Source organism: Camelus ferus, chromosome 34 (genome assembly GCF_009834535.1).
Source record: "Camelus ferus isolate YT-003-E chromosome 34, BCGSAC_Cfer_1.0, whole genome shotgun sequence".
Lineage (NCBI taxonomy): Eukaryota > Metazoa > Chordata > Mammalia > Artiodactyla > Camelidae > Camelus > Camelus ferus.
Window position 1 is genome coordinate 7,588,590 of NC_045729.1, and position 25,994 is coordinate 7,614,583.

Consider the following 25,994-nt stretch of genomic DNA (forward strand, 5'->3'; position numbering starts at 1 on the left):
TAATGCATACATAGTTTTCAGGAAATGTAAAAAAAAACTACTTAGGAATGAAAATAACACGGAGAAAAGTTAACCTTGCTATTTTGATTGGTACATTATTTTAAAATAATTGGCATTTATTTGCTTGATTGTTTAATTATACTTTAGTTTCTTGAGGTAGTAACTTGATTTTCCTTTTGAAATTATAGGTATCCGTGGGGAAATCAATGTAGTTGTCAAAGTAGACCTCTTCAACGATTTAAACCGATTCAGGCAGTCGTCATGTGGAGTGAAATTCTTCTGCAGTGAGTAAATATATTTTATTACTCACTTGACAGGAAATTTAATAATGTTAAATATGGGAAGTCAAATTAATATTTCAGAAGGCCAATGGAAAACCTACTATACTTTGGTTTTAAGGCCAATGAGAAAATTGTTAATTTTTCAGAAACAATTCTGGGGACTCTCTCTGATTTTCAAAAATTATTTTTTAATTTATTATTTAAAAAAAAATTTTTTTCGTTTCAAACCCTTGTGTCAAGGGCTGACTTTCAGTAAATCACAGTGAGGGAGTTGCTCTGCTACGTACGAAGCCCTGACCCAGAAACAGACTCTACCTGATTTTAAAGTAAATGATACTTAATTTGTTTTACAAGTTCAGAGAAATTTTTTTTAAGAAAAATCCAGTGGCCACGTGCATACACACAGTAGTCATGTTGAACTTAGAAGACTGATTAGAAATATTATTATAATTGCATCGAGCTTATCACAGTAAATGATATTCTCGTACTATATATCCAAAAGGTAAGAATTTAGTTGTACATTTTTAAAAAGTTGAATTTAACCTTGTGATAAATAGAAGCATAACAGATAATTTTCTTTTAACAGCAACATCTATTCCAAAATGCTACAGAGCTGTGATAATTCATGGATTTGTAGAAGAACTTGTGGTCAATGAAGACCCAGAATATCAATGGATTGATCGAATTCGCACACCAAGGGCATCAAATGAGGCCAGACAGAGACTCATTTCCTTAATGTCAGGTATTTTAAAAAAATAATAACTTCATTACTGATTGACTTAACATGCTAAAATTCTTCACTTCCTTTTGGCATGCCACCTAAAATTCTACAATGAAGACTGAATTGTAAGTGGCTGATTCCCTACCCCTGGCCCCATCCTCCTAAGGTGCATTGCCACCTCATAGCAAGAAGAAATCAGAATCAGAAACGTGTAGCTCCTTCTTAACTAGGTAGAAAAAGGAAATTGTGCTCATGAGGTAGCATAGTGGAAAGTTCCCTGCTGAGCAGAAAAGTAGGAAACTGGGTTCTGGTTTTCCTCCTTTGATCATTCCTTTGTAATCACAGTTTGCATAATCTCTCTAAGGCTTTTTGTTTAAATGTTGCCTTTTCATAGTCCTTCTCTGACATCTTGAAGCTCCTTCTGCACCTCGCCCCCCTCCCCCCCAGCCTTGCAACTCTTACTGTATTATCTTTATTTTTCTTTGAAGAACTTATTTCCATCTAAAATGTATATTTATGAGTGTGTGTGTGTATATATATTAATAAAAATAAATGTTATATTTATATTTAACAAGTATATATTTGTATTTATAAGTACAAATGTTAATTTGTATATATTAAACATATAGTTAAATAGAAAAATACAACTATGTACTTATATTAATGCATTAATTGTATTTAATTGATATAAGTATATATAAATGTTGTATGTAACATAATATATGTTATACTTTATATACTAAATAGTAATTTAATTATATGCTTTATATTTGTATTTATTCTACATATTTGTATCATATATACATTACATACAATCATATGTAATGAATATATACTATATTTATATTAGAATATATTACATGCTGTGTATTCTGTATGTTATATTTATGTTGTATTTGTTTCCTTATTTTTTATCCATTTCTCCTGCCATTACATAAACTCTGATAGACTTGGGGCTTCGTCTTGTTCACCTCTGTGTCTCTAGCACTTAAAAGAAAGGAAAAGTGCCAGGCACATGGTACACAAGCAGAAATTATTTGGTAAACGAATGCATGAATGAGTGAACCGCACTTGCCCCATCCGCGAAATGTAGCCAATAATATCTTACCTTCCTGAAAGTAGGAGGCTGGACCAGATAATCTTTTAGGTTCCCTTCAAGTTCTAAAGATCTACAATTTGGGGGTCTCTTTTCTGTTACTACTGTATCCGGCTTTATATTATGTAACGTGGAGCTATGAGGCCGACTGAGTTTTCTTCCTTTTCTCGTAGGCGAACTGCAGAGGAAGATTGGCTTGAAAGTGCTTGAAATGAGAGGAAATGCGGTGGTTGGGTACTTACAGTGCTTCGATCTGGAAGGCGAATCTGGGTTAGTGGTACGAGCCATAGGAACAGCGTGCACACTGGATAAATTAAGTAGCCCAGCGGCATTCCTTCCCGCATGTAATTCCCCATCCAAAGAAATGAAGGAGTAAGTATGACTCGATGAACTGTTCTTACGGAGCTTCTTTTCTTTCACCTACATTATTTTCATTTGATTTGAAGCATTTTAGTAGAATTGTTCAACATAACATTTTTCCTGTGGCGATTTTTCTTATCAGAGATGACCATCAAAGTTTGAAGCTTAAAACCATGTAGATATTCGTCGTATTTTCTTTATACTGTCTTAATATGAAATTCAAATCAAGTAACGTAAAATTAAACTCGTTTCAGATCTTTAGACACTGTATACCTAAAGCATAAAATGAATGTTTATGTATTGTGTGGGATTTTACTTATTGTCTGGGGAATGCTTAAAACTCTATACCTGATAATCCAGTTATGCTCGTTACTAGCACACAGGATAGAGAGCAGCAAAGACTGACCTGTGCAGGGGTCTCAAACTCTGTATCTATAGAAGCCAAGCAGTTTATATAAATAAAATAATTGGGAATAAGTAAATGGGGAATACTGGGGAATGTGTAAAGCAGATGTTGGCAGACGTTTTCTATAAAAGGCCAGATAGTAAATATTTCAGGCACTGGCCGTATATAGTTTTTATCTTTGTTTACCAAAAAAAAGAGTTTGTCAATCTTGATCTAAAGGAATTTAGACTCTTACATTTTTAAAAAAAACTATTTGTGATCCAACAAAACACTTCTCTTGGCTCGTTTTGGCTTCTTTGTCCTCATTTGTGCCTAAGGCAGAGATTCTCACCGTGGTGGTGGTGGTGGTGCTGTCAACAAGGAATGCTTGAAATGAAAATTTGCTGTTGTAATAATTGGAGTGAGGGGGATGATTCTGTTGAGGACCAGGAATGCTGACTGTCCTACACAGCAAGGGACAACTCTGTACAACAAAGACCTGTTCCAACCTAAATGCCAGTAGTACTTCCATTGAGAACCATTGCTCTACAGATTCTTCTAGATCAAGGAAGGATCAGCAGAGTTTTTCTATAAATGACCAGAAGGGACATAATTTAGTCTTTGCCAACAGCAAGGACCCCACTCTGCCGGTGTTGCCTGAAAGCAGCCATCAATAGTAAATGAATGCCAGTATCAGTGTTCCAATAAACCTTATTTATTTCCCAAACAGATGGCAAGGTGGGTTTGGCCTGTAGCGTGTAGTTTGCTGACCCCTGTCCTGTGTCATCAGGGAGTCAGAGTTCTGTGGTCACAAAACCCGAAATGTTTTCCAGTTCAGCAGTAGTCAAGAGAGGTTGACTAGAAAGCAGTCCCAATCTTTGTAAAAGTGAGATTTTTCTCTTTATCTCAGCTTATTCTCTTTTAATCATTTCCCTTCTGCTGGCCTTTAGTGATTAGGATTAAATTTTAGTTACAAGAGGGAGCACAGTATTACATATGTTGCCTAATTTTATTCGGAAATACATTAATAAGTTAAAAATTTGTTTTAAATAAATTGAGTGACTTTGCTGTATATGCCATTTAAAATATGTCTTCAAAAGATATGAACTGCTTGCTGCTATAGGTTAAGTCAGATTGCTATAGGTAACTTTTTGAGGGATTTAGATTTGTTTTTTTCTCCTTCCGTAGTAAATTTAAGTAAAGACCTGGGTCCCTTCTTCTGCCACCCTCCCACTTTTTCTGTGCTGCCTGAAGGGGCCTGGCCTTTGCAGCTATGATGTCTGAAGTTCTCCTCTTTCCATTAAATTACTTAATGGAAAGAAAGCTGTACTTAGAATGGTATGTGGGTAATGGAGGAGCACATTTTGCCTGCATTCAGGAAGAGTTCCATTAATGTAAATCTGGGATTGTCTAATAAGTTTTCTTTTTTTCTAATTTTGTTGTAGCCATTTGCCTTAAATTATCTAACGTTCACACCATGCTTCATTAAGATTTTCTGACGGCATCTTACTACCTAAGTCATGTTATTTAAAGAACAAAACAAAACCCTCAGGCCGCTTTATTTCAAGCAGTTTCTTTCTATTTTTGATAATGAATCCATTTGGGTGCTAGTTTAAAATTGTTTGACTCAGCTGATTATAATTATTCTGGTATTTAATTTTAACATTCTTGATTCTAGACAGGAATTTGATAAAAGGTAGTTTGAATTATGTCCCTGTCTGAATGGATTTAATGTTAGAAATAGTACTAGGGTTTTATTGTAAGGCAACCTTTCATGAAAGGAGACTGAAAGAATTAGTACTCCAGGAATACATTATGGTAAGGATCCCCGCAGTGTCCTTGGATTTTAATTTGATGTCATTATTTGACCGTTTATCAATGTTCATATTATTTTATTCATTTTATTTTACTTTTATTAATGGTATGTTCTACTCCATCAGTTTATGTTTTCCTTTTAGATGTTTAGTATAAGTCTCTTTGGTGTTCCCTAGTTGAACTATCCTGATGGTAGAAAGTGCATTTAAATGATCTATCGATTCTCTACTTTAAAAAAAAAGTACTTTCTAGGAGACTTGAGCCATAATTTATCCTCTGTACAGCATTGATTCTTAGACTTTTTAACTCCATTAGTCACTTCAACAGAGAAAGAAAAAGCAAAAATAAAGCCTCACTCAATTGTTTGTATATAAACTGATCACCAATGGATATTTGATTTATATCAAATACGTTTAAAATTTAAATTAGCAACAAAAGCAGAATCACTTGTCCTATTGTAAAAGCAATGATATTTCAGAAAGTAGTCTACAGACCCTACAAAAGACCATTATTGTCCATTAATGGTAACTCATGTTTGGAATCTTGACAAATTGTGATTGTTGGGAATGTTCACTGGGCAATGGAAAAGGGGAAAAAAAGGCCAGGGAAGGTTGTGCTCTTGACCTCCTTTCAACTTGAATTCTGAAAAATGGGAATATGATAGTTTTTCAGAGGGCAGTCACTTATGATTCTTTTCATCTCATTGAGCTTAAGGGAAGGCATTACACAGTGAAATAATTGCTAATATGAAGTCTAGGATTCTTAATTATATGAGATACCATTTTGCCTCATCCACTATCACTAAACCCTTTTATCTAAATTTCTTCATGAAAATTTTAAATGACACAGATGAATACATATCTATGTGTCTGGTCTAATCTTTACACATGCATAGCTGCGGTCTCTTCCCGGATGTAAGTTGATATCTTACAAAATTTCAATTCAGAATGTAGTTTAAATAAGTTTTGTTTAAGTTTAAATAATATATTGTTAGAGAACTAGACAAAAGTCATTCATATTGCTTAGTTAGTGTGTTTTTAAAAGCAGTGCCCCTTTGCTTTGTTTTGTTCCCAGTGTAGCCTGGTTCTAAGCTCTGTACTTGGTGTGCTGAAATACAGAATGATCAGATCTGCTTACACTCATTCAGTTCACTCCTTTCTCTTGACGCTGTCTGTCTTTTTTATATTCTTAAGGACCCCTATCTTGAGATCCTAGATGGAAACAGTTCTGTTACATAAGCTTTCTTTATATAAAAATATAATTAATTACATCGGCAATTATCGATATCTCAGTTTCAAAGGTAGTATAAGAACTTCACCTTGGACTTTTCATTTTTATGAGTGTTTTCTCCCTGAAATACTGGTTAGAAAGCTCTATGGTGATCAAAATAATGACAAACATTTCAAAGCAAGCTAAAATCCAACTCTTAGTCTTTCTTAATCTAATGCCATTCACAGATCTGCTTGCAATTTTTCTTATTCACAATCCTAATTTATTAATCTGATCCTTGATACCTGTATCCTAACAAATTAATAATTAGCTGTTCCTTTTCATTTCAACCTGTTTTGTGCATGCCAGGGAATAAATAATAATTCCTCTCCCCTAACTAAAGCGCCTTTGAAATTATTTTAACATGACTTTGCTATCTGTTGTATGTATTGTTTTCTTTTCTTCCACTTTGACCGCAAATTCCCCCAGGTCTCCGCTGGTTCATCCTCCAAGCCATGGATGCCGCTCGACTCACAACAGCCCAATTCACACTGCTACTGGCTCACGACTTACTCAGAACTTCTCTGTGTCTGTTCCCACTCTCATCTATACTGGTACGAGACCGCTCAGACTGAAGAGCTGGGGAGGCAGGCCACGGGCAGAGTGGCTGCAGAGGGCAGGCAGGCAGGGAGCGTAGGCAGGTACCACCAGTCTTTGCTTCCTCCCTTTCTCACTCCTAGTCCAGCGGCAGCGAAGAAATCCTGTGTTTAGCCGCCGCTCTGAGAAGCTCTAACTACATGGAAGTGAAAGTGTTCTTCCCACTTCCAAAGTCTCTTCCACAGATCCTCCAGGAACCCTATCTTGTGTATCTGTTCTGTGAGTTTTTAGGAGCATCCTCCAGTATGTATTTTTTGCTGATATTTCTGCATTTGGTTAGAAACAAAATTGCTGATTGGAAGACTCTAAACACGAAAGCTGCCAAAGCTTCCAATTTGTTTATTTTTTTACTTTATGTACAAAACTTGTTGCAGTAGGGTCTGATTTGTTCTGTGGAAGAGAGCTGTGGAAAACAGGTAAGTGACTATTCTGCATCAAGTGCAATGTTTCTGTGTAGCTGTATTCATGTTCCACTCTGCTGTGTTTTTAGCTGTGGCACTCTTGATGCTATAGGATAAGGAAACATGCTTTTCTTTTAAAGATATCTGTGTGTGCAAATATAAAAACTATTGTGAATATTTACACACACTGTTTGCAGTCATCATTTTTTCTTTTGTAACTTAAAAAAGCATTGTTTGAAAATATTTTGTCATGTATTTATTCTTTTCTTTTACTTCTTCTTTTATTAATGTTTTTTACCCCCTTGGTCTGCCATTTCATGCTTTTTTCCTTTTTTATGTGGCTTATTAACTGTTTCAATGCAGATAATTATTTATCTGGAGAATGATGAATGGTTAAACAGCAATTGGATGTCTTTGGCCTCATACCCAGCTCCACTCTTAAGAAATGACTGCTGGCCCTGCCCAATACTTTCCTGGTGTTTGGATCATGCTGCCGCCGTCGAGTCCTTTGGCACATGATTACTTAATATTTTTCCACCTTCTTCTGGCAGGATTCCCTTCAATGAAGATCCCAACCCCAATACTCACTCATCAGGACCCTCAACCCCTCTGAAAAACCAAACTTATTCCTTTTCACCTTCCAAGTCCTACAGTCGACAGTCCTCTTCTTCTGACACAGATTTGAGTTTGACACCCAAAACTGGTAAGGCGCTTCCACTCACCTTTTCTTTTTTTCTTTTTTTTTTCTCCCAGATTTGTTTCTGTTCCTTATTAGCTTTCCATCCAAGCCTTTCTTCCTGTTTTTGGCGTTCAAGTTAAAAGAGAATGTGAATGCTGATCGTTTTCAGTTACAATTAAAATGTGAAAATTTTGTATAGTTCAGAAGTTATCTTGTTCAGAGATTGACATTTTGTTGATTGAATCATACTGTAGATATGAAATCTAGGATTTACTTTTGCATGTAGACATATTTCATTTCATGCTCAAATTAAAAGGAATAACATCTTAATGCATTTGAATAGAAAGTGACATTAGTAGCTTGTAATCCAATTCCTCATGCAGTATAAGCATTTTTTAATTCATTGTTTTTATTTCTGGATTTAATTCTAAGATTTTTATTATGAAAAAATCTTAAGAACAGCTGATATGCTTATATTAGAGCACATATATCTGTCTATTAGCTTCTTATTTAAAATGTTTGATTTTGCTAGTCTTATTCTCTAGGTTAGAAAACAGCATTTTTGCTTTATTTATTCTTGCATATTTCTCAGTGTATGAAATTTATCATTTTTCCCTCTCCTATTTGTATTTTGATAATCTGCACTTTTATAAATGTTTTATGATACAAATTGATTAAAAAATCAAATTAGTTTCATACTCCTTAAAATAGAATTAGCTTATTTAAATCACTAAATTATTATTCTTAAGAAAAATAGGAAAGTAACAACATTTAAAAGTTAATAGTTTGCAATTTTTGTAGATAGTATTTTTGTCTGAGAGATTTCTTGCCAGATTAATGAAAACATTTTGCCTGATTCTTGTTTGCATTTTTTAAACTTACCTTTAATAACCTATTTTTGTGTTAGGCAAGCAATTTATAAAATGACCCCAGATTTTATGAAAACAGTGAAAAGAAATCTAATTCTAGAACCAGGGCTAGTTCCAAGGTAAAGAAAGGGCATTTTTAAAAGGCCTATAGATCATAACATTTATTTTTATAAATATAGTCACAAAACATAAAGAAGATAATAATATCTACTTCTTTGAAAAGAATAGCCTTATTTTTACATATATAATTATGAGTAACATCTTAAAATAATATGACATTTGATAGTAATGGATGCTTTGGAATGTGACATTTTAACCATATTCATGTCATAAAAACTGAACCACTGAAATTGTAAGGAAGTGGGTTTTTTTGTTTTGTTTGTTTTTAAATAAAGAATGAGAGTCTGGCCTTGAAATTCATGACAGTCAAAACAAGAAAGACTTAGGATAGTATTGAAGAGTAAGTTTTCTTAAAAATATTTTTGAGGCTTTGTCCACTGATGGTTTATTTGTGTATTCCAGGCCAATTTTCAGTATTCTTGTCTTTATTTTTCTTTGCCATTACTGTAGACGCAGTTTTGAAAGTCTTTCCTTGGTCTTTCTGCTGCTTTTTCTTTAATTCACCAGAAAGGCCAAGCCTAAAGAAAACTGAACCAGACTTTTCTCCCCTTAGCTTTCAAGTAGGCAGTCAATTGTATTATCAATGAAAACACTTTTGCATTTTATTTTCTAGCTTCAAATTTTTAGTTTCCAAGAATTCTTTTATAATAGAGGTATTGTTCTTATGTATTTATTTATAAGCTGCCTCTAAATAAGTTATTTTGTTTTGCCAATAATTATTCACTACCTCAATTTCATATTTATAGGATATTAGCAGGTTTTAGTCCTTTGGCCTTATCATGAGTCCCTAAAAATTTCTGAATACTCCTGAGGAAGGTTCCTATTTCTCATGGAAATTTAAAATGGCAAAATTATGAATGATCTAAAATTTCTAAAGCTGTAATTCAGCAAGTGTTTCATGATTCTTTGCCTTCTGATTTACCTACATACAAACTCAATCTCTTAAATAGAATAGGTAAGTTGTTTATGATTGATTGATTCTGTGTAAATTGGAGAGCCAAAAATACAGTTAATAAAACTTAAACTGAGAAAGTTGGTTTTCTGTTTATTAAGCTATCACCTACCTTCAGATGGGTCTTGTTTTTAAAAGATTTCCTGTAACTTTATTTCTGTAGATTCTAATTTTTGACATTTTACAAGGCTTTACAATTTCATATATTTTTTTCAAGTACTCAATTAGTAGAATTGGAACTTTTAGAATGCTAGTATAAGGATATTGTTTTGACACCTGACTCAGGCTAATTTTTACTTTTTTTGGTCAGACTTTTTGCCACGTATATTTTTTTCTTTGGCCCTTAGGTACTCTTTTTAAATGCAAACAATACTATGATCAGATTTGAGCATGTACAATTTTAGAGGAAAAAGAAAAGCGTAATTACATCTTGAAGCTGGACAGAAAGATGATAATATTTTATTTGAACTTAATAATGGCAACTGTCTGCTTAACATGGTAGCAAATATTTGATTTTTTTTATGGGTATTCAATTAAAAATACCCATAAGTGATATATTTTAGTTAGGAATATTTGAAGACCTGTACTTTTGCCACTTTAGTGTTTATTTTTTTGTAGAACTTATTTATTTTAATTTTGAGGGTAATTAGGTTTATTTATTTATTTATTTATTTATTTATTTATTTATTTATTTATTTAATGGAGGGACTGGGGGTTGAACCCAGGACCTCCTGCATGCTAAGTGTGCACTCTGCCACTGAGCCATACCCTCCCCCTTTAAATTAGTGTTTATATTTGAGTTAGCAAGTTTCCGGCTTTAAAAAATGTACATTTTAAACTTACACATTCTTCAGCAAAAAAGGCAGGTAATTTGTTTTTAAGAAGTCAGCTAAAAGTAGTTAGAATGGCATAAAATTCTTTATCAGTGATTTAAAAGTTTTTTAATGAATGCATAGTTTGTAAAGATCTTGTTAAGTTTTAGACTGTACCTTTTATTTATGTTATGTTGAATAGATGATCTTGCTAATGACTTCATAAGCTTACTGTACTTTGTACATGCATTTTGCACTTCATTTTTACTGTTATGTTTTGCTTCATCATTGCTTTCCTTATTCTGCATTTTCTGATCATCTTCTGAATCTGCATCTTTTCTCTGCTACTTTCCTCCACAGCACCTTACCCACAGGGGCCTAGGATTTACCTGTGTCCCAGCTCCCCCCCTCTCTCTCGTGGTTCCCTTCATCTTAAAAAGTCCTGTCTCCTCCTCTCGGAATCTAGCCTTCCCCCTCATCCTTCTAGCCTTGTCAGCCCAGTTCTGAGGAAAAGTGTTTCTTTCAGTGAAGAGCTGTTCCTGGCTGCTTCTGGTAGGATCACATTATGTCAGCTTTTTAATCCCTTTATTTGAAAGCATCTTTGAAAAAAATTAATTATTTCATACCATAAACAAGTGTTGGGTATTTTATGCAGAATGTACTTCTGATTTTTCTTACTGACAGAGTTAAATGATTGGAATTATCATGAAGACGTAATTGAGAATTACTTGATGGATAGTTATGAATATTCTGCTAAAATTATTTTATATGTTAAAAATTATATGTCTGAGGACATAGATCTGCATATTTCCAATAATTAGGTTCTCATTACTAGAGTTTCTGTTTTAGATGCTTTACTTTCTTTCCCTTCACACCAACTCCATTCATGTTGGACCCATATCATCATGTTGCTAAACCATATGGTTACATTATTAAATTATTCTGTTTGAATCAGTTTAAGTCTCATTTTTGTGACAATTCTTTCATTATGCATTTTTTTCTGTCCATTGCATTAATTTTCAAGTTACTCTGTATTTTCTGATGTTTCATTTATCTCGACAAAATTGCATTTTATTTTATGGCTTTCAGTATGCTTCATATAAAGATCTTAGTTTCATTTCTGTGTTTAGTATTGTATAGTCTCAAAAAACCGTATTTAGGTTACTACAAGAAAAATAAGTTTCTTTCTTATTTTTAAGGAACAAAATGGGACTATACACATGCTAACCTTTGTTTCCTTATCCAAGAACAGCTAAAAATGTAAAAGTAAATTAGTTCCTTTTTTAAGTCATTGTAGTAAATCTGCCTGTATGTATCTTTAGTTTTAAAAGGTGGGACTCAACTAATTAGCTGTAGTTCATAGAGTACTGGCTTTTCACCTGTCCCCTGCTTTCTATCATTCTTTGACCATAGTTGGTCTAGTAATATTATCAAAAGAATAAAACAAAGTAGGGAAAGAAATTTAAAATTAAGCCTTTAAAAAAATACATCTAAGAGCTTGGGAAATGTAATTATTTCATCCATAGTTGTATACATTTGTGATGTGTCTATTATATGTCCATGATTTTTAGTTTTTAAAAAGATTTTATGTTAATTTTTGTAAATGAGTGTTGAGAACTGTGATATGAGTATTAGTACTATGTTGTCATGAATGTTATGTTTAGGAATGGGAAGTTATCAGAAAACAGATATGACTGTGTTTCAAAGTTACCTAACTTTAGAGAATTTTAGAATATTTTAAGTGAGCACAGCTAGTGCTTTTTCTCTATATTTACTTTTAAATAAACATTTAATGTTTCTCTTATTTATTTGAGTATTCTTAAATTGTTAGCACAGTACAAGTAATTGATATTATATTGATTATTTTTTATTAGAAGTTTGAACTTTTAAAATGGAATATTATATAAAAATTCATTACCTTAGCATAATTTTACAAGTAACTTTTAGAATAAATTAAGTTTAAAACTAGCTGGGATTTGTAGGACTTTGACATCTTGCTTTTAAAGAAAACGTTGTGAATAAATAGAGTAAAATATGTTGCCATCACAAATGCTTTAAATATTTGGTTTGTTTTAACTGATTTTGATTCATGATATTTATGAAGATGAATGCAATTAAACTTTCTGTAGCTGTTTTTTGGTTGTCATTTATGTACTGATGTTCTGTAGGAATGGGAAGTGGTAGTGCTGGAAAAGAAGGGGGGCCCTTTAAAGCTCTTTTAAGACAACAGACTCAGTCAGCATTGGAACAGAGGGTAAGAGTCACTCAATATTCTTTATTCCTACACTGTTAATGTGATTTTATTATCATGTTTCCATGTACTTATAACTTATTTCCATAAACTGGTTTTGGTCATGTATCTATAATATTGTAATTTCAATCCAAAATGTACTTAAGGTATCAGAGTTTTGTTTTATGAATAATTACTTTTAATCTGGAATAATTCTATAACTATTTTTGTTTTGTCCTCCAGTCTTATATTAGAAATAGTCTATTTGGAAATATCCATTGAATGGTGAAATCATTTCTAATTTTATATGGAAATTATATAAAAGGAAAAGTAGACAGTTTCCTAGAAAAATATTTTATTTGTGTTGTATTAAAATAATTCTTTAGTATATTAATATTTATTTGCTGAATTTGATAAAATTAATATATTTGTTTTATCACTGGCCAATCTCTTATCAATAAGAAATGCAGATTCCATATTTCTGTAGATCAGCATAAATAATATGGTTGTTCAGTATGTGAATATATCTTTTAATTATTATAAATTTAATGTTTAGTTAAATATGTTAAATGGAACAATGAATAGTTAAAGTTTTTGGATGATTTTGTCTTTTTTTTTTTTTTTTTGTATAAACTTCATTGCTAAGGGAGGATCGCCTCATAGGTTCTGTAGAAGGCGGGTATGTTTCTGGATGTGTGAGAGCCTATTTCATGTGTTGGTAGCTGTTCTAGTTTTAATCTTGATCATTTAAGTTTTATTTAAGCTCTTAACAAATGTTGCCAGCTTTTTTTTCTTTTCGTAATGCAAAGTCCTTTTTTTTTTTAAATTTAATAGCACTATGAGGCTCATTTTTTTTTCTACTTAATAATACAGTGCATGATTTTATACGTCATGTCAGTTATTTTAAGGCACAGTTTCATAACTTTCATTATGTCTGATTTGGAAGTTATAAGCGTTTACAGAGTTTTCTTTCACATGTTCCATTTTACACTAGCATTAAATAATAAAAAAAAAAATGAAACATAAATACCTATAAAAGGATGCATTTTATAAAACAAAGATTTCTTCTCCAGAGGCTGGCTTTTGAGAATATTGTTTTTCAGATCCTGTTATTAGAAACAAAACAGCAAGTAATTTTTTTAGACTTTTCTTTTCTGGTGCTGAAATTATCTGTGTGCACTGTTTGCCTTGTAGACAAGGCTGGAAAGAACAGAGCTGACTAAGCAGAGTGATGGGACTTTAGCCATACCCAGTTCTTTGTTTTAAACCCTATCAGGCAGCAATCGCCTTTCAAGCTACTCTTGCATCTGGCTGGCATACCAGCCACTGCCCTCAAAGAGCCCACATAAGCATTCAAACTATACATTGAAACCAAATATAGAGAAAGACTGACAACACGGGGAAGAGGGGAAGAGTAAGGGTGTGTGTGTACACTTGTATTTTTGGACCAGAATGCTCTTCTCGCATCCCCCCTCCCAGTTTTACATTCTGTGGAGTCCCTCACACTAGGAATATTTCTTGTAATCTAATTACCATTTTAGAATTCACACGAACAGAAAAACTTGAGTTGCCTTGACATTTGATGTCATGAGATTTTGCCTGTATGTTGAGCCTGTGACTTCACTGTGTACTAAGAACTTTAAAAAGCACCTCGCTTTTAAAGAAAACAATACTAATCAATGGCAATTGTTTTGGCTTTAGTTTGGATGAAATCTGTGTTTTCAAATATGCTTTTAAACATTCTTAAAATTTTGGACACATGAACACATTGGGCACACATTACTAGATCATCCTGGCTGGCACTAACAGCAAAGGTGTGGACAACTGTAGTTTACATTTCCAACTTTGTAAAACCCGAGTTGGCAATGTATTTACATTGCTGAACCTTGCAGTGGCAGTTACTTGAATTTGTGAGACTCCCTCCCCACCCTGTGTATATAATAGAAAAAGCATTATCATGTTTGGCTTTCCCATCACCTTTGGCTGCCATTAGTATGGTTTTGTTTTGGGGAAAATTTGTACAGAAGTATGAAGAATTTTGGCTGGATGTGTTCAGATATACCTTAACTCTGCCAAGTTGGACACTAAATAAGTTGAACACAAGACCTACTTATCATTTTGTATCTTCATTTCAAAAATACTCCTTGCTGCTCTTAATAAATTACATGGCTTTTTTTTTCTTATAGAAAAGAGAAACTTTAATTTGCCTATTATCTTTTATTTCATGAGTTTTTCAAGCAGCAGTTCTCAAAAATATGTGTTGTTTTTTTCCTCTCACAAAAGCATTTAAAAATAAGTTGACAGGATCTTGGTAATAGATGTCAGGTTATTAGGAGATGAGAAATAGGATAAAAGATTTAGATTTAGGTTCTGCCTATGAACTATTTTATGTAAAGCCAATAGACTTTGTTTTCCAATATGATTCTTTTTTCACTTATAAGCAAAGTAAAGTTACTTTTTAGATCATGGGATTTATATTTTTCTTCAGTAAAGAAACCTAATTAACTTAGTTTAACCTAGTATTTCCCTAATGTATTTTAACACGAAATATTCCATTTAAAATACCCATTAGGAGCCCACTTTGTGAAACATTGATGTAAAGTAGGCTCTTGATAAATTATGATCTTTCTGAAAGTGGGGGTAAAATTATGTAATAAATCATGGTAGGAATCTGGCATGGAGTTTTATATCTGGAACGTTCGCTCTGGTGTCTTGGGATAATAAAAAGAATCTTTGGTTTCAAAAAAACCCAAACTGCTTAAATATCTTCTAAGAAAACTTCTATTTAAAGCTTAAAAAATACCTGTTTTGTTCTCAGAATTTTCAACTAGCTCATCTTTGAGCACATGCTCTTAAATAGATGTAGGCTGCATGTACTTGTCTTCTGTCAGAGCATCGACATACGAAGTCTTACTAGGTTCCTCAGGGTGAGACAGTCTAACTATAAGAAGTTTCCAGGGGAGATATCTTCTCCAGTTCCTGGCATTCCCATCTGGACACTGAAAGCAGGGTGTGCTTGGACTGACCTTAAGGAAGCTGTCCTTCTTGGTGGAAGAGAACCTATAAATTCATCAGGTGTAGTAACAGACTAGAGGTTGAAATCAGTTCTTTAACTCAGCGTTTTAACCAGAAAGGGCAAGAAGCAAGATGCTAAAGTCAGTTGCTCAGAAAGAATCTACACCCTCTTCATCTAAGTCTTCCACCTGAAATGTGGAGATGATAGTACCTCCCTCTCAGGGTTCGGGAAAGATTATAAAGCATAGTTGCAAGATACTGTGGCCAGGACAGGCGCAGGGTGAGCCACTGGTGATGGTGGTGGAGATGGTTGGTACTTACCAGTCAGCTGGGAAACTGGCAGTAGTTCTTCTGAGAGAGCTGTCTGGAGATGGTAGTTCTGGTTGAGTAAGAAGGCCGTTTTTATTCTAGGTTAAGTTTTGTGTGTTCAGGTGAGGGCATGTGCAGACGGGATGAAATGGGGACCTGTAGGACAGAGTGGAACTTGGCACGGGGGGCCTCCGCCTCTGGGCAGCCAGTCTCCTCCTTCTTCTGTGACCAGCGTCAGAGTGGTGCTTTCCCTCCTGTCCCTTGGTCTCATCTTCTGAAATTTGGGGAGAAGAGTCAAAGAATCCCGAATAGAGAAATCACTTGGGTTCATTTTTTTTTCATACTTAGCTAAAATCTTACATGCATGTGTTTCCCAGTATGTGAATTTACCTGTTATTTCTCAATTTTAGGAGGAAGTACTACCTTCCATTTAAGCATGCAAAAATTTTATTTTCAGCGTCTCTCACCCAGAGAATTTAAAATGTTCAGTATAATGATTAAGTGCCAAGTGCTCAGTAGCTTGAGGAAATTTTAAAACTTCAGTATTCTTTAAACTGAAAACATATCTTAAAGCTCTAACTCATTAGGTAAAACACTCAGGTTTCTCATATCATAAGCTTACCTGTACATTGCTCATTAAAAAGATTTTTTTTTAAACCTTCTTCTTTTTTATTTATTTTTGAAGGGGGAGGTAATTAGGTTTGTTTGTTTGTTTGTTTGTTAATTTATTTTTTTTTTAGAGGAGTAACTGGGGATTGAACCCAGGACCTTGTGCATGCTTAAATTTATGCTTAAAAATTTCAGATAGAAATTAGGAGGCATTCTGACTAACCATTTAATAATACTTTTAAGTGAAATTCCCCTCCTGTCCTCTCCCTTCTCTTCGTTTTCCTCTGCTGATCAGCTGTGCCACACCTGTCTGCCCCATTGACTGGGTTTTTACTCTTTTTTTTTTTTTTTTTACATAGCTGAGGTTTTTCTTGCCCTTGTTAATTTAAAAATTACTTTTAAACTTTAATGAATTTATTTCCAAATACGTGGAAATAATACGTATTTTTTAATACCGTATCTTCGTGGATTGCTGAAGTGTGTAGGACTGTCTGCCTCTGTGCTAAATGACTCCAGGTTGCTGTGCTGTGTGAATTATGCTTTGGTCAGTTCGTATTCTCCATGCTTTAAGCAGCCAGTCAGTAATCTTGCTGTGTCAAAGGTGCCTGCTTCTATTAGTATTCTGTATCTCTCTATCTCCCAGCTTTTATTTGCTGCATTTAATCTGCGGTGGTCCAGAAAAAAAAGATACCGATAGATTTTAGAATATGTTCCTAAAATTATATATTTATAATGACCATATGTCATGGTATGAATAGGGCCCGTGGGGATCTCTTACGAATGAAGTACATGCAGTTGAGTGCTTGGGACGATAATAGTTCTTTGACTGTTGAGAGCCCTGTGCTGCTTACTTTCAGTTCTCAGTTATGTCCTGAACAGCTCAGGCTACTGATACGTGACTTCAGGTTAAGTGAGCTACATTAATATTGCAGCCAGATGAGTTGGCTGTTAAGTTTCCTTTACTTTGTATAATGTGAGAGGCATATTTGGGCAGTCTCAGGAACTCCCTGTCGTCCTGGCTGCTGTTTCAGTGAATCTCCTTTCTCTGCTGCACCGTTTCTCTCTTGCATGCTTCTGTCAATTGATGAATTTGATGTCCTTGAGAGAGAAAGGGAGAATGAAGCCTGAAAGAACTCGTACAGTTGTATTCCCTCCCTTGCTGTCATCTACAGACCTGTCCCCTTCCTTTACCATGCACTTATGTACTCCCATTTTTCCCTGCTGCCCCTGTGTTGAGAGAGTAAATAGTCTCACAAGGCAATTCTCTGCCCACCTGAACTTAACATTTGCTCGTCTCTTCACCTTTCTCTGTAGCCCTAAAGCTACTCTGCTCATCCTCTCACTCCTCCTCGCTCAGTCCCACATTCTTTTAGATCTCCTGCCCCAGGCCTTCAGAGCCTTCACCTGTAGTCTGGAACTGAGTGTGTGTGTGTGTGTGTGTGTGTGTGTGTGTGTGTGTGTGTGTGTGTGTCTGTGTGTTGGGGGATCTACCCCACCAAGAAGTAGATGCGGGGAGTGGGGCAGGCAAATCCCCCCATCTCATTGCAAGGTTGAATCAGAGTAGGAGCTTGAGAGGAAGAATGTGTTTAGATATCCCAAACTGCAACTCTGAGAACGTTTTTTTTCTCATTGAGAATTGATAAAAAGAGTGTTCGGATTCTGTATAACATGATATATGTGGGAAAGTGGCTGCACAACTCTGACCATCCAAGGAGAATGACTTACAACACATCTGTAGTGTATAATGGGTATCTTTTGTTAAGGGATAGAATTCCTTTTCTTAATGACCGGCTTTTTAACAAGCACGTTGTTGTACTTTACACATGGTCAGTTGTGTTTCCCCCCCATTCTTTCCATTAGGAATTTCCGTTTTTCACCTTGACGGCGTTCCCTCCTGGATTTCTCGTGCACGTTGGGGGTGTAGTTAGCGCGCGCTCAGTGAAGCTTTTGGATCGTATCCACAATCCTGGTATGTTCTTTAAAAGTTTGTTTTCAGTGTTTCATTTACTTGCATGGTAATTATTAACATCGATTTTTGTAATTTTTTTAAAGCCAACTCTATTGGAAAAGAGAAATGAAGCAAAAGTATAAACTGGCACATGTTTCTTTAAATATTTGCAGTGATTTTTAATCTTTAATCAAACTAAGTATTCCTGTATATTTTAGTTACTTTTTTATACAAAGCAAACAAATCTTGATTCATCTTTGGCCAAAGCGGATCACTTTGAGGGGATCCTTAAGTCACTTTTTTTTTTTTTCAAACAAATATAGTCAGTTTACAGTGTTGTGTCAGTTCACTTTTGAGTCAGCTACTTTCTTTGACCCAGGCAGATAACAAATTTTACAATTTGACTATTGTGGCCATTAGCTTAAGATGTTAATTGTTTTCACTAGTAATAACTCTTTATAGATTATTTGAATAATTTTCTTATTCATAAAAGAATTACATCAATTATAAACATTGTGTAGAGTACCTAAGAATTTTAAAAAAGCAAATACTCCTTCTGGGTCCTCGGCTTCTCTTATGAAGATGTTCTATCTAAGCAAACGGGGAAAAAATAGCTCTCTTCTTTAAAGCGTGGAGCCTTGTTATAAAAGAGGAAAGGCGTCCAAGTCCCAGTAATTTCAGGCCCTTGGATTAGAAATGCTTTGGTGATTTTTCTAAATCTAAAATAAGCACGACAAATGTGATACGAACTTTCCATAAGGAATGTGTTCTTGCATCTCTCATTGTCAAGATAGATGCCCAATGACTTGCGCAAGTCATTTAATATTCTGACGACATACCTTAAACCTGAAGCCATATGAGTCTTCTTACTTGGCACGTGTACATAAGTATTTTTGAAAATTTTAAATTGTCAATTCCGATAACCCCTTCCTGAGGCTTGTGCTCACAGCTATAAAAAGAGAAAAATGCTTTGAAATTACTGTATGCCAAACACAGATAGTTATTTTGAGGATCCAGAGCATTACCATTCTTTTATATTTTTAAAAAAATTTAATCTGTGCCCCATGGTTTGTCATTTGAGTTAAACAGAATGGAATTTTTCAAGACCCTGAATGAGATTTCAGAAAAACAATACTAGCCAGGATTATTTAACTCTAAAACTGAGCAAATATGTCTTTAAGGCATCAGTCTTCTCTTTTTCTTCTCTGGTTTATTTTTTTTTCCCGTTTCTTATTTTTTGGGGCCAATTTAGGATCCTTTCTTCATGATATAGTATTTGTACATTCTGCAGTAATTAAAGGCAAATTAGACTGATGCCAGTTTAGTATTTTGAGACCTGGAAGACTATGCCAGGTTTCATTTCTATGTGTTTAGGAACTTGAATTATTTGGAAAGTGCAAGGAAATACTGAGTTAAGATACCTGACGTTAGCTGGGTGACCCAAGGCTAGCTAGCTACCTGTGTTTCTGTTGACCATTGACTCAAATATTTTGATAGATGGCACCCATCCGTGGATCTAATTGCTCTAAAAATGGTTACAGGAATACATTCAGTTGTTGGTGATGTTTTCCGTTTACTGTAAACATTTTGATTCCATTCTTGCTTCCATGTACTCTGAGTAAGTAAGCTATAGAGTCTGGGAGAACAGAGGTTACTTGAGTAAATTTAAGAGCCATATTTAAAATTGTATTACTTTTTACAAAAACCCCCCTTCTTTGGGGGGTTTTCCCTACTTACCAGTTTATTCTGGCTGTGTAAGAAATGTAAGAATCCAGGCCCAGGGAAGAATGGGTTTTGTATATCGCACTGCAGCTCATCCATTCTCTTCCTTTCCTCCCCTATCAGACTGTTTTTCTCAGTTCACATGTAGAAATCCTCAGTTACTAATGGACTATTTTCCAGAAGATTATGGGCATATACATACACATATTTTTAATGGTATATAAGTTATATTTCAATTTTGTTTCATTTTCAGTTAAATACAAATCAATTATATATGCTAACAGTCCAGATATTACATTATTTTGATATAATTATCATCTTTTTTGGATTATATATATATATATATATATATATAAAATGCATTAAAAAGGAACATTTGCTTAACATTTTATTAATCTCCAGGCCCTTTAAATAATTATTTATGAAAATTTTTAATTTGTTGAGAAAAGCTGAATGTTAAAACTCAGTTAACAACTACTGTAATGATGGTGTATTGATTTTATGACGCTAAGTTACTCTACCAAGAGAAACTTAAGATGGATTGAGATGCATGTGCTAATATCAAAAGTGCTATATTTGCACCCTCAAAGGAATCTTGCTGCTGTTTTATGACTAGCAAATATGGGAAATTTTCATTTCACACTGAGTGTAGAAGAAAAAGTCTCATTTTAAAGCCACTACCACCTGCTAACTCTATGAGTTATTATTTCTTTTAGAACTTCTTCCTTTTAAAATATTAAGCAAACAGGGTCATACCGTAAGAGAAAGAATGGGGTGGTTTTGAAAGTCAAGGTAATTATCTGAAATAATTAGACTTGAGTTAATGTTAGATTATGATAGCATGTTCCTTCTTCTCTTTCTATTTCTTCTTCTTGTTAACTCTGCTGTCTGTGTCTTTCCAGTTCCTGTTGAGTGGTGTTGTCAATTGTGTTCTTATTTGTAGTGTTTTTTGTTTTTTTCCTACTATTCTGCACCTAAAACTGATCTACTAATTTGCTGTTTTAAACTCAGCCTTTGTCGGAATTATGGGTAACACGAGATCTTACAAACTGCTAGACTGGAATAGTTTCAATTCAGGTATTTTAATGGTCATTCAGTACTACATATGCTGACAAAAATTATGGCAGCTCAGTGAAGTTTTTAGACATGTTCTGGATTAAATAGGTTTAATGTCAATTCAGTTACACAGATACATTTTACATTACATATGTGAAACTTTCATAATTTCTGTGGAAATGTAAATACAAAAATGTGTTAATGAAAATGAATTAATCAAACCCATAGAAATACGATAAATTATGAATGACTTTTGTTTGGTGATTAACTTTCAGAATGATAATTTTAAATTATATTTATTTCATTTTGGACAGTTTTTTTCATATCAGGTAAATGACAGGCATTAACTTGATGAATAAAGACATATTAATTGTTAAATATATAAGTATTAAATGACTAGTTTGATAATCTTAAAGTACATTTAAACTTCAGTTTAGTTTTGAATATAATTTATTCAGTGTTCTATAAATACTATAAAAGTATAATTGTTAACATTTTTATTTATAATTCTAGAAGTGTTCCAGCATTTGACAAGAGCAGATTTTGGGGGGATTAACAGCTTTCATAAGCTTTCCTCCTTCCTTTTCTACATAAGAATATATTTTTCCTTTTTAAGTAATTTTATATATGGATATAGTTTGTAGTGTTTAAAGAAACTAAACTAAGATAACTTTACAGCTGATGATGTGGTTAGAGTCAAAGCCAATTAATTTTTCTTTTTGATAAAAGCATATTCTCTTAATACAAACATCTACATTTTATGTTATTTATAGTTTAGAATTAAATAGTAGAACTATTTTGATTTAGTATCAGGAACCGATATTTTGTCTAAAGAACTTTCTCAGTTATTTTTGTCAGAAAGAACATCTATTTATAGAAAAACAGAAACAGAAACACCAAGAGGATCAGCATTTTAGATAATATCCCATCATCTTTTCAATATTGTAAACCTTTTTTGTTCTTAAGAGTCCAGGATGTAAGTTCTGATCTAAGTAATGCATGTTTGATTATGAAGCAACTCATGTTCATCGTGAAGATTTACCTACAGTCAGTCTAGTAAACAATCTGACCAGGTCCAACCTTTGCAGATATAGACCGACATCAATTGGTAAATCTTTAGGGAAACTACCTCTGTTTCCTATCCAGGTTTTTGCCAGCATGTATCACATTGATTAGAATAGATGGAATCATTTGTAATGTCATGCTTTATACTTGGTTTTTAGTGAGAAATTAAAGATACCCTGCTGGATTCATTTAGTAAAAATAAGGATATATTTTTAAAACATGGCCAGATTAGTAGAGTGGACAGAAAAAAAGGCTAATTATTTAAGAAAAGGACATTGAGGGTATTGATCATTAGTGATTTAAGGAGCTGAAACCTTGTGGGGGCAAAGATGTTTAGGATGAGAGATGTATTAGATGATGGAACAGCACTGGAAAGTGGAAAAGGCAAAATTAAACCTTACAGCAACAAAAAAGACTTTGTCCCATGTACGCAGTATTACAGAATTTGGCAAGGAGAAACATGATTGAGGAAGCAGTATATCTTGCCATCATTTAAAATAAAGTCAAGTAGTAAGTATATGAAAGAAAAGATGGATATAAGCTCTAACATATTAAAAGATCATGAAAGATGATGCTTTCAGTGTAGTGGTCTCATAGTTGTATGCTTTTGATTGAGGTATTAGAATCTTTCTGGTAATAGTTGGTATATATTCAGAAATCAAGCTTTTAGTACTCGTTTAGAAAAATAACTCAGTAAGTCTAAAAAAATGTGATAGATTTGATAAATATATTCAAATAACTTATATATTAATCTCAGTAATTGGGGAGTATTTAGCCACTCCTGTTCTGTATTACCATAGGAAATCAAGAATTGACCATGTCAGTAAGAAAAGTAATTATTGATACAATTTCTATTAATGCTAGAAATTGTTCCTCAATACTGTACTTCCTGGACTCGGTGACACCATAGATTGTATGATGTATCACCAATTTATTAATAGCCTTCTAAGAGGAAAGAAAAAGAAGCACGTGGTAGTGAAACATTAATTATTAGACATTCTCATTTCAGAAACATTAAAATGTGGAAAGATATAGGAAAACATATCACACAACAATATTTCACAGAATCTATTGTGCAAGCATTCATTAGAATTTATCTTGTGCCATGCAGCTTGCTAGATAATAGGTGTGCAGGGAGGCTAATCCCCCTGTTTTCAGAAAGCTCATATTCTGGTAGGAGAGAAGGAAATGTGAATGGCTTACTGTGTGGTACGGTGTGTGAGACAAGATACAGGGTTAAAGGAAGGCAGGATTAACTCTATGTGCCGGGGGACCTTGTAGATGTGGTGATTCTTGATCTCAGTTTTGGATGATATATGGGAGGTTCACGTAGATTTATATTTCAGACTGTGTTTGGAGCCATGTTAGTATGTTCTTTGAATGTAGTTTTGAAACTTCAAGCATTTGTAAGACAGTATACTAGTCGTTGCTCGTTTGATGATGTTTGCATAGTTGCTTCATACTTGCTTTGGGTTGTTTGCCATTGAACACAAGATGTCTTGGTTAGCTTGGCTTTTTTTTTTTTCTATCCCCTTTCCTCCTGCTTTGTTGTTTTAGTTTGTGTTAACTACAGTGATAGAAAATATTTTTATAGAGGAGGAATAAGGAAACTCAGTATCTAAGGATTTATTTTTAAATGATTACTTTTTCTTATCTTGTTTCTTATTTTTCTGATGTGTCAACAGACTGTGAGAAAGACAAGATGAATCTTGCTGCTTGGAAGGAGGACATAGCACTTAAAAACTTGTGTGCGTGACATAGCAGGACCAGGAGGTGCACAGGAGTAAGACAGTGTAGCCCATGATCACATTTACGTTAAATCATTGACTATAGGACGGCGAATGGATTTAAAGACAGCAAGACTAGAGACAGGGAGACTGCTTGGTAGACTGCGGTGGTCCTGGCCAGATAAGTGCCGTAGGATTTGGTGGGGATAGGAGGGCTGACGGCTTATAAAGCACTTACTGTGTGCTACATACTCTTGGATCTGCTTTGCGGTAGTACCTCGTTTAATCCTCAAAACACAGCCCTGAGATAGGCACTATTCCTGTTCTAGAGATGAACAGTATGAAATGTAGTGGTTTTCCCAAGGTAAGAAGCAAATGGCTGAGCCACAGTGTGAACCTTACTGCGTTGGCTTCAGGGCTAATGCTCTTAACCGTAAACTTACAAAATATTTATGACTATGAAACCAGCAGGACTTGGTAACTGATAGAACGTGGCAAGTGAAACAGGCTCTTGGCAACTTTCAGCTGAGAGAGGAAGATAGCTTATGATTATCCTGCACATCTGCAAGTCTGAAATCCCAGGGAGCAAGTGAGGCCCATCTTTTGGAAACTCAAGTCTATTTGAAAGTTGAGTTGTGAATTTTAAGAGTAAATTTTAATGGTCCTAGGTCATTGTCTCTCAAATGGCTGTTGTCCTGTTTTTCTTCTGAGTTCACCACTAACAGCATTTCTGAATAGCTCACACACATATTTTTTAATTAGTAATAGTCTCAGTGAGTTGAGGAAAGTCTGTTATTCTTTCTTGTATGTCAGCTTAGATATTTTGGGGGGAAGTGACAAGAGGAAATGTAAAGTAGTGATACAACGTGGTTTAAAAAGTACTAGTTTGAAATAACGTACAAACTTAGACAGTATTTTTAAGAGTGAATGTTTTATATCTTGAATTAGTAAAACAAGATGTAACTAGATAACTTTTCTTTTTGGGAAGATTCTAGAAGGCTTTTTTTCTTTTTTAATGTTTTGGACAGATTGTAGATTTTAAGACATATTAGCCTTAAGGTTGTCTCAACCTTAAAATAAGTGAACTTTTGCTAGTGATAATGGAAGCTTTAGATTAGTGGTCTGAATTTAGAAGATGTTATTCCTTTTTGTTAGTTTTCAGAATTGTAGTTGTTTAGAAATTTTACTTTAGTTGGGGGGCAAAAATTAATAGTTAAAAACCTAAAAAAAGTATTAAGTATTTCTTTAAAATATTTAATTTTAACAAAAATGTGAGCCAGCTGATGTGTAAGGGAATATTTATAGAATATACATATCAGTGTGATCATCCAGACTTTTTCCAGTGGGTGTGGAGTGCCTGCCATGGCTTGAGCACAGTGTTAGAGGCTGGGAACACAATTTTCAGCCAGGCAAACATCCTGTTCACATACCCAGTCTAGGCTATCTCTTACGTTGTTTTGCTGTGTGTGTGTGTGTGTGTGTGTGTGTGTGTGTGTGTGTTAGTTACATGGAGATAGGCTTTCTTGGAACTCGAATTCTGCTAATGGTCTCAGCAGTTATTTTTGTACATCTGAGAGGCAGCAATGAGGAAATGTGCAAACTGAACCTGAAGTAATTAAGCAGCTTTTGGTTTTTAGTATTTAAATAAGGTTTTCAGGAAGTCGCTACATAGAATTCACTAAGGCATAAATATAGCATGTATGATATGTGAGCTTTTCTTTATATGTAATGTGACGTATAAATATAATATATAATTTTCCTTCTATACATAATGTAACTGGATATTCATTACTATCCATTCTTTACTGTCTGTAAAAAAAGTCAGATATTTAATCTCCTTAATTGTGAAATTTCACTCTTTATATATTTATCTGTAAAATGTAACTGGATATTCCATTACATTATTATAGTATATTGTAAATGTAATAGATCATTTTCTCTCTATACAGAATAATG

The 25,994-nt window shown here is 34.1% G+C and overlaps 1 protein-coding gene across 9 annotated transcripts in view; it reads left to right on the plus strand.

Annotated features, from left to right (window-relative positions):
• The window catches only part of C2CD5 (C2 calcium dependent domain containing 5), a 76,668-nt gene that overhangs the window by 11,677 nt on the left and 38,997 nt on the right, over window positions 1-25,994 (plus strand). For 8 of the 9 annotated variants that reach the window (XM_032473168.1, XM_032473170.1, XM_032473174.1 and 5 more), the window contains exons 5-10: window positions 189-284; window positions 868-1,023; window positions 2,272-2,470; window positions 7,477-7,628; window positions 12,526-12,611; window positions 18,381-18,489. In XM_032473168.1, coding sequence (XP_032329059.1) covers window positions 189-284; window positions 868-1,023; window positions 2,272-2,470; window positions 7,477-7,628; window positions 12,526-12,611; window positions 18,381-18,489 — 798 coding nt within the window. Of the gene's footprint in view, window positions 1-188; window positions 285-867; window positions 1,024-2,271; window positions 2,471-6,356; window positions 6,482-7,476; window positions 7,629-12,525; window positions 12,612-18,380; window positions 18,490-25,994 lie in introns of all 9 variants that reach the window. The other variant, XM_032473171.1, reaches the window with a different exon arrangement.